This window comes from Salmo salar, chromosome 10 (genome assembly GCF_965601325.2).
Source record: "Salmo salar chromosome 10, fSalSal1, whole genome shotgun sequence".
NCBI lineage: Eukaryota > Metazoa > Chordata > Actinopteri > Salmoniformes > Salmonidae > Salmo > Salmo salar.
The window spans coordinates 5,158,963-5,168,951 of record NC_138300.1 but is presented as its reverse complement, the minus strand read 5'-3'; the positions used below and the strand labels follow the sequence as shown (position 1 = coordinate 5,168,951).

The window sequence follows — 9,989 nt, the reverse complement described above, 5'->3', positions numbered from 1 at the left end:
TGGTATAGAATACAGTATATACATATGAGATGAGTAATGTAGGGTATGTAAACATTATATAAAGTGGTATTGTAGTGACCAATAAGTATGACTACAATGACTAGCCTACTACACTGCATGTTTCACCACAAAACTCAATACAAAAGTTGTATCAATCAACTCAATCTAATCAAGTTGAAAAAGCTCAAGGAGATGCTGTATAATCTAGTGGCGTACAGAACAGTCAGTTGAGCCAGACTTTGGTGTTCTCCAATCTATTCTTAATTAACTCCTGACTGATGTGTGACTGTGGACACCTGAGGAACGGAGAGTGACCCCTGATATTTGGAGTGCTTAACCCCGGTGTCAATAAAAACACTGAGACAACAAACACTGCAGTGAGCCCAGCCAGCAACCATACAGACAACAACACTCTGCCTGACTTTAATCTTCGACCCTTACACCTCTCAGGAACAACAAGCTCTCACAGTCTCACTGCAGAATTAGACGTTTTCACATGTTTCTCCAAACATTCAATTTCAAAGTGTTTTTGACACCCTGGGTTGACTCCATCTGCTCAGTATCTTTCCCTTTCTCCAAACGTCAAATTTTGAAGTTGCTCCACGGGTTAAGGTTTTGGATGGGGTTAAAACATTAAGTTTAGGTGCTCTTTTCGAATGGTTATGGTAAGGGTTAAGGTTTGGGATAGGATTAAAAAAACCAAAATGTAAAATGAGTGTCCACCACTTGGATCAAACATTCAACCAGTCATGGGATTACGCTCATCTGCCACCCCGTCCACAATGCCTTATCAAAACCCAAGCCTACTTGGTGGTAATAGTGCTCACTGTTGCCCCTAGTGGCCAGTTTTGAAGGCATTTCTCGACGTCATCAGGACATGGATAGACATCCAATTTCGAAGTCACTCTTGAGGGATCTGCCTGCTCAGGAAATGACAGTCAAGCCTTGCTAGGGCATTCAGCTGTGCACTCAGTCTCAAGAGACGCGCTGAATGGAACACTACCATTTCGACTTCAATTCACATGCTTTTTTGTTTAAATACCAAGCATATGATTAGCTAATTATATGTATTTTATTTGCGTGATCTAGGCTACAGTAACTGGTCAACAAATCAAGATAATCCCTATCTATTTTGAGTGACCAGCCATAGCTGATAGGTCTACTCCATGTTGGACATTTTTCTAATCTGTATTTATTTGGCTATACAAACTGTATAGCCAAATCGTGAATATATTATTGGCCGTTCTATTTTTTATTATCTTTATTTAGCCTATTTTTTTTATTATTGTTGTGAAAACAATCCAATGCCTCTCAAAATTATTTGCAAAATGTCAATCAATATCATTTTGGTATTGCAAAAAAGCTAGCAAAAAGCTAGCATAGGCTTCATGAGATAAACTTAATATCTCAACCTAATTTATGCACACATGGTTAGTGAAGTAGGCTATTAGTTTTGCATAACTGCCACTCTGGTACAAAATGTAAGTCTTAGTCCAGTTAACATTGTCTTTATCACCCATTCTTGTCCCCACTGACACTGGGCCGTTATCAAGACCCTGCGCGGCGGGCCCTGGGTAGAGGGAGCCGGAGAAGACGAGGCAAGGGCCAGGTCTGGAGCCAGGTTTTGGGAGGGAGAGGAAACCACTCTTGTAAAGCCATTACTCTCGCTCCTGAAGTCATCACTGAAATATATATTTAAAAAAAAAAATATATATATATATATATATATATATATATATAAGGCTTTTTTATCTACTTGAGTGGTGTAGACCTATCTCAATTCGGTTATAATAATTTCCTATATGGCCTACGTCTCAAAAACAAACTAGGCCTATGGATTTGTTTTTTAATGGATTTGGTCCCATGATAATATCTTACTGCTAAATAATAGTTAAGCATATAGAAATAGAAGGTCTAACATGCAATAAATCAATGTAAAATAGGCTAACTTTAGGCTACTCGAATAAAATATTATTAGTATTCATTCCAGGAACTTTCATATTTTGAGGGGCAGGAGGAGTTACATCCGCAGTTGTGCACCATTTTGGACCGCCAAATTGTAATTTTAATCAAAGCATTCTCCAGCACAATAAAATGTTATTGCAGAGGCTAAATATAGGTCTATGGTTAACTTTAACACCTTAACTTCCGAAAAAGGTTATGCATGCATTTAATGTATTAGGCTACCACTAAGTATTGTATTTCATAACTATGAACAAACGTATTAATAAAAAAATACAATTTAGAAACATTTTCCTCAAATTCGAAGACAGAAGGGCTCATCATTGGCATTGGCATGATGTTCAACTAATTTGTATAGGTTATTGTTATTGTTAACATCGCCATGTGCTCATTGTCATAGCCTACTGACTGTTCTTCAAATGCGCCTTCTCAATATGCCAATGAAGATTAGAGGCTAAAGCAACAATAGTGTTTCACTAAACTATACGGTAATGTTTGTATGCTTTTTAGATGTCTTCATATTCATTTCAACAGAACTGGAGTTTTTATCCATGTGCTTCAAGTGTGTAGCCTAATTATTGTTCTCAGTAAACTACAGCGAATCAATGTGCAACTTTTTGTTTCATATTTCGCATATTATAATTTGTATTCCTTCAGAAACCGAGATTCTGAAAGTGTAGGTCTGTACACTGAGTGAGAATTGCGCACAATTATACTTACAGAAAATCCCAGTGTTCAATGGGCTTTGCATTTTGATAACACACAATGTCCACTGAAAAACCTGAATATTCGACTCTGTTTTAGACACATAATTGCTGCAATAGCTGAAAATAATTTTATCAAAAAGAAAATAAGCAGAAACTCCGTAGTTTTGCATTAAATCGACCACTGAAATATGAGTATCCCGCAGGGGGCGCTCTGTCTCCGCTGAAACGCCTGATCTGGGATTCCCGAGAAAGGCAGTGGCCCTGGAGCATCAGTTTAACAAGCTAGTTGCGGGGGTGTGACCGTATGAGAGACTGACAGCTGCTTTAACCATAACCCCTCCTCCTATGCTCCCGGTCTCTCTCTCTCGTTCACTCTTCCCTTGTTTCTGCACAATCGTGCTCAATTCCAATGCACACACCGAGCGGAGCATAAGCTTTCTGCAGCCACGCCGATAATTCGCTCAGGGACATTACTACAATATATCAACCAAGGAGATTTTTTTCGTGAATAACACTTGAACATGTAAACGGGTAGGCTAAACTACAGACATAGCTGGACTGCATTATGGTATTGATACAAGTGTGCAAATATCAAACGTCTTGACTACAAAAAGTATTTGGATTATTCCCGACGGACCCCGTGAAACGGACTTACATTTCCCTGCGTAATCATAATAGGGGATATTTACTGTATGGTTTTTTGGGAACGAGGCAACTTCTCTTCCGTGATTGCCAAATGCGAAGTCTACGGGTTGGACAACTTTTGCCTGTTACCGTTTCTTGCATAAACCCATTGAAAATTATTGAAAAGGAGAGGGCTCCTAGATTGCACAAAGCTTCTCATCCCTCCCTCATATTGATATTTTTCTTGTTGGTTTTATGGAGGTAACTCTGGGTTTGGGTGCTAGACGCGGTTAGACTGGGTGCGTGGAGCGTCAGAACACCGGATTGTATTCCTCCCTCCCGCTCCCCCTTGGGTTTATTTAATGTCCGAACTGACCGCTTTATGACAATGGATTACTTTCTGGTTTTATGCAGCCTCTTGCTTGCCATGGCGTCAGCTGTTGAAGGTAAGACACATTCATGTTTTTGTGGTTTATTATTGGCTACTAGTTTTTGGATTTGCGTTAAGACCCTGTTCGCCCTGGGTTTTAACTACGCCGAAGCTCTCATGAGGTCCGCCAATGGGCTACAGCAGTGCTCATTGGTAGTAGCCGAAGCCGAGCAACACAAGTTTATCCTTCGTCGAGCTATAGCTCTCTTATTTATATTTTAGCATTTTAAACGAGATTATTTTATCAGGCTCTGAGAGAACATTTTGAACAGATATGAACTCGCTCCCACAGATAGTTTTGTGCAACGGCAAACAACCCCAAGTGCCTTACCATTGCCGATGTTCAATACACATTTGTAATGCTCACCAGACGTATCATTTCAAGGATAGTTGTGTATTTTTCCGGTTAAGATCATTCATTCTCCTTGATGCTTGTCTTTTCATTCTTACCCTAAGGAAATGAGTGCAACACTAGCCTGTATCTCAACAGGGAGTCGGAGCTCTATGTAGGTTGCAGCTCCGCGTGTATGCAGCGCAATTGGTGCCCCAGACACTAAAATGTATTCTAGTATTTTTTGAAGGTTCAGCATTGCATAAAATAGTGGGTCAGTTTGACAAGAAGCCAATCAAGTAATTACTTTTTAAGCAGATTTGGCTTTCAAACCATTACATTACAAATGTAGCTATATTTGCTATTGAATTATGATTAATTGCAAGCAAAGCGTTTGAGTCATTGTAAATTGGGATAATACACTATTTGTCTACACAATCACTGTGAAATATATTTTAATTTCATTCGTTAATATGTAGAGCAATATTAGCGAAAGTAGTACATTTTTTTCTGTCATGCAGCAAACATAAAAACCAAAAGCGTTTTATTGCCTGACAGTGGACCGTTTATTCATTGGTGTAGAATGGGGAAACAGGTCTGGCACACAGTGGGTTTGAATGGGCCTACAGCTTGTAGGCTATTGCCGTAGCAAGGCGGCTTGTAGTCTACCCGACTGGCTTGTGTTACTGTTGCCACTAGAAAAGTAGGACAGTGTGCCACTGTTTTTAGTAAATGGCGCTCTCCCACAGCTTTCTTGTCTACTTTCATGACTTGTCAATACATTTTCAACTCCTTTGAATTTACACTGATAAGATAAGCTTTCTACGGTGTTGAACTTCGATTATACTTGAGAGAGAGAAACCGAATAGCATGCACTGTTTTATGATTCTTGGGATTATTTGATTACGAGCGAGCCTTGGCCCAATTTCAGATCGTAATATAAAATTACATTATAATTGTGCGTGATTATAACATCATGTTTAGACAGAGTTTTAAACAATCGGTTGTTCTGTTGTATTCAAAGTCGGCCTTTGAAGTTGTGGTAAAGTGAAGTAGGCTATAGCGCGGGTCAAAATAATGTAGGCCTATACGGCTTATCTGATCAACTTTGTTGTTTCATTGGTGCCCGCAATCATTCTGTATAAAGTAGACTATAGACCAACTCATGTCAAAAAGAAGCGGTAGATTATGAATTGGTATGTGCACTGAAATCCACAAATTCACCTAGCCTGTGTAGACTATATTAGGCCTGTTATTACGCCGATAGCATTCAAGATATCCCTAGTTGGAGGCACTCATTTTGAGTGATGTGTCAGGGTATATAACGGCACCGAAATTATGGGTGCAGTTTTTCAAATCAAATTTTCAAATCAAATTCTATTAGTCACATGCGCCGAATACAACAGGTGTAGGAAGACCTTACAGTGAAATACTTACTTACGAGCCCCTAACCAACAATGCAGTTAAAAAAAATACGGATAAGAATGAGATTTAAAAGTAACAAGTAATTAAAGAACAACAGTAAAATAACAATAGCGAGACTATATACAGGGGGGTACCGGTACATAATCAATGTGCGGGGGCACCGGTTAGTTGAGGTAATATGTACATGTAGGTAAAGTTATTAAAGTGACTATGCATAGATGGTAACAACAGAGAGTAGCAGTGGTGTAAAAGAGGGTGGTGTGGGGGGGGGCAATGCAAATAGTCCGTTTTTGGCTGAAGTTGATGAATTTCGTTAGAACAACCTATTTCCACCATAAGTGCTGCCATACATTTCTCTTCGCTGGCCTGGTTCGGGGCTTAGCTAGGCGTTTAACATGGGCAGGTGATTTATGACATGCGCTGGAGACTTTTCTGAGAGGGTGCATAGTTTAAGGGGATTTCGGGATAATCGACCGCCCGGGGAACAATACACGACCACACGGAGCGTCTGGTCTGACCAGGAACTATAAATGAGAGAATGCCCCTATTTTACCCAATTTACAGCCGCTACTAACAAGTGACAGGTTAAAAGTAACATTGCACCGTTTTGGAGAACACTTTTTCTATAGCCTATTGAAAAGAAAACACCTTTAGTTTTTTTTGCATTATAGGTCATGTTTTTTCGTATGCTCAGCATCCAAGTTCACGATTCCGTTGAATATGTTAAATTATTCATGAAACATATTCCTGATTAATTAAATAATTTGATACCCCCATAGGTCTATTGTGTGACCTAATTCTGGACACATGAACTACGCCTAAACATCATAGTGTGACCATGTGACTTCTGCTTAATCTCTTGCTTAGCAAAAATGAGCCATGGATATTGTGGCAATAGTCTGTTTTTCAACTCAACCATCAAAGTCATTTATATGACGAAATGTCATCCTTATTTATTCAGAAACAAAAGCAAAGGGAGAGGCTACACCTGGCTATCAGGCTACACCTGGCTATCTTTCGCACCTTCAATGTAGGCCTATGCAAATATTTTTTCTGTATAGACTATTCAGTAGTGTTATAGCTGTCAAAACATGTAATATTCTAGGCTTATTGAGCGTGCTGTCGCATTATGGTTGGCTTTAAAATGCCCTTGACTTCAAGTTAATGTTGTTTGAAGTTGTTTGAAATGTTGTACTTGAAATAGTTTGAAAACAAAGCCAAAGTCTCATCTTGTAAAAGCCTCACGAGGCCTACTGTACTGTACATGGCTACATAGATAAAGTGGCTAACAACCGGGAGTTGTTTGGATGAAGCTCTGTGGCTATCGGTTTTCTCGGCGCTCCATCGGATACATAAATTGTCCCGATGACATTTTAGTGCACTGGGGGAATCGTTAATCTCTTTCCCCATTGTAAATTATGTTTATGATATAGGTTTAAGAAAGAGGCAGAAGCAGATATGTTAGCGGTGCACACAGCACACACAACAACATCTATCACGATTTGCAGGCAATCTGGAACCGCGTTTGCCCACTTTGACGCGTATTTAATTTCACTTATAGGTCCCATCCTTCACTTTGCAGCCTATTGTTTTTCGAGGGAAGGGATAATCATTTTCAATTCAAGTACGTTGAACTTCGTTTTCCATTTGTCCACCCTCCCTCCTCAGTTCATGAATTCCCAGACAGTGCGTAAACTAACCTCACAACACCAGTGTTTTGAAGCCGTGCAATTTACTGGAACTGGTTTGATTTACCATTGTCACTGCTTGCGTGTTTGTAGATTGGCCTACAGGTGCAAACCTTATCAAGTTTATTTTGTATGGATTTCCCCCAACTAAAGTGCTGATTATTTGCTTTGATGAGTTTTTCACCATATTTAGCCCATGCCCATGGCATAATCTTTGTGTCTCGTAGAGTTGCTATTTATGTTTGGTTGTGGTGTGCGTCAATAGTCGGCGAGCCTCGTACGCACCAGCTTGTGCTTTTATACTGTGCCCAAGATCACACCTGTGCAGGTCAAATTTCCTGTCCTTAATTTGCAGTTGGCGAATCTCTCACTCTCTCAAATCAATTCAAAGTCTCTCTCTCTCTCTCAGCCAGGTTTAATCCTTCTCTCTTCAACGTGCCTGGAAGGCTCGTCATCATCATTATTATTGCTTGACCCATTTTGTTCGGCACACTTGTTCTGTTTTAAATAAGGAAAGCCTTGCCCAGCTTTTTTAGAACATGCAACAGGCCTATCCTGTTTGAATGAACTAGGATTTTTGTTAACTTTTTACTGACCCTGTAGTGCGTCCAGAGAGATCAATTACTGATCGCCCACCTTGGAGAATCCATGTTACATAGGCCAATGCATTCAAAGGCAAATGATCAACAAACGTTAAGGATAATAATGGGCATTATTGAATGGACAAAATACATTATTAGTACTAGTTTAACAACTGTAACAACCAAACTCTCTTAGGGGCCGAGGGGGAAATTGGACGGCAGAATTTGTAAAACAATACACAATAAGCTGCAGCTAGCACTTTCAATATGGAGACCTTGCTGGGGCACCACTGAATATGACAGAATCGACAGAATGTAGATTTCTGTACACTGGTTATTGTTGTTATTTTTGTTGTTGTTAAATATTGACTTTATTAGATCTAAACGAAATACTGACCAAACCAAAATGAGAATTACAGGGCTGAAAAGTACAGTGTATTTAATTAAATGCTTTAGATTTTTTAGAGTTTATGCAGTTTGTAATATATATTTTTTACATCATTATAACACTTACGAGTATCTTACGTATTAAAATAGCTTCATTATATGTATAGCCTATGCTAATAATATCATAATTTAATTTATTAGCAATACGTTTTTGACTTTGCGTTAATACTTTGAAAAAACTGTTGTAGGCCATGGTGGTTAAGAAAATGCCTCTTGGGTTGCATGCTTTATTTAACTATTGAAAGTATTAATTATTTACACTTCCCTACAGCCAGAGTGTCGCAATCGATGTGGCTTGATTGATTAAGGACAACCGCGCTGCTTAGGCCTTTAACCGGAGAATCAATAGAGTGATGCAAGAGATTGGCTTCCTTCCTATTGTCTGTGAACCAAATGGCTGTGACTTTTGACCAGTTGAATATCCCTGGCCTTACAATCTATTGGAGGGCAGGTCTTTATTGCAGAATAGTCCACAGGATGAAACGTTGAAGTGCACCAATTAAGGCAATTTCTTAATAGGCGGTTGGAATCAAATGGTCTGGCGGATAGAGGGGACGAGTGTGCCAATCTAATTGCCACGTAGGCCGCTCTGCGAGAGCGAGACTGACCACGATGGTGCTGAGAGCATGTAGGCTTTTACATTTTGCATGATTTTTGACTTATTGAATTACATGGGTAAAAATATATTTTAATAATTTCAGTTTTTAGTATAGAATGATTAATTACGAAAAGACTAGTTTATTTATGAGTCTTGGTTTTTCATAAATTGATAGCATATAGGTTTATTACTATACGGTTATGGTCTCTGTTTTCCATTCCGTGAATTATAGTTGTAGCCTATTTTATCATCTAATTTTGTTTATTGAACATGTTCTTTTCATGTAGAGTTTGGCCATTATTAAATATACAGTACTCTATTGTTAGAGTATAATTAATGCATAACAAATAATTGTGTAGGTATATTTTTCCATGTGAAATTTTTCTTTACGTCAAGAATAATATAAACTTTTTTTAAATTCAAAAGCAATATAATTAAGTAAAAAATTTAATCCAATATTGTGGATTTTAGAGTAATTGAGCGCTTATAATCTAAGGCAATAATCTAAGGAATGATAGTGGTGATGATGATACGTATAATTAATGTAAAACTACAATGTTATGATTCCAGCATTATAATCCAATTTATTTTCAAATCATGATTCAGCCTGGAATTGTGAATCAATTGTGGCTTTACAACTGTCAAATCCTCTATAAGAGAAGATTGACAACTAGAAAATAGTGGCATCTTCCCCACTCTTGCCCTGTATAGGTTAGATAGGGCCCCATTGAGTTGAAGGTCACATGCTAAGGAGAGGCCATGTTGAACAGATGTTCAGTGTCTTTGGTTCAGATTGGCATAAGGAGCTCAGACAGGGTTGGCTGGTGGGGGGCTGGAGAGAGAGAGAGAGAGAGAGAGAGAGAGAGAGAGAGAGAGAGAGAGAGGAGAGAGGAGAGAGAGAGAGAGAGAGAGAGAGAGAGAGAGAGAGGAGAGAGAGAGAGAGAGAGAGAGAGAGAGAGAGAGAGAGAGAGAGAGAGAGAGAGAGAGAGAGAGAGGGAGAGAGAGAGAGAGAGAGAGAGAGAGAGATGAGAGAGAGAGAGAGAGAGAGAGAGAGAGGAGAGAGAGAGAGAGAGTAGAGAGAGAGAGAGAGAGAGAGAGAGAGAGAGAGAGAGAGCGAGGGAGAGAGAGAGAGAGAGAGAGAGAGGGAGAGAGAGAGAGAGAGAGAGAGAGAGAGAGAGAGAGAGAGAGAGAGAGAG

At 39.2% G+C, this 9,989-nt stretch overlaps 1 protein-coding gene across 9 annotated transcripts in view; it reads left to right on the top strand.

Annotated features, from left to right (window-relative positions):
* Positions 1-3,047: 3,047 nt before the first annotated feature.
* LOC106613452 (ephrin type-B receptor 3) overlaps positions 3,048-9,989 on the top strand; it is a 123,011-nt gene continuing 116,069 nt past the window's right edge. For 6 of the 9 annotated variants that reach the window (XM_045687258.2, XM_082956680.1, XM_082956683.1 and 3 more), the window contains exon 1: positions 3,048-3,739. In XM_045687258.2, the coding sequence (XP_045543214.1) occupies positions 3,676-3,739 (64 nt within the window). In that variant the 5' untranslated portion in view covers positions 3,048-3,675. The remainder of the gene's footprint in view (positions 3,740-9,989) is intronic. The other 3 variants (XM_014215695.3, XM_045687257.2, XM_014215693.3) reach the window with 1 other exon arrangement.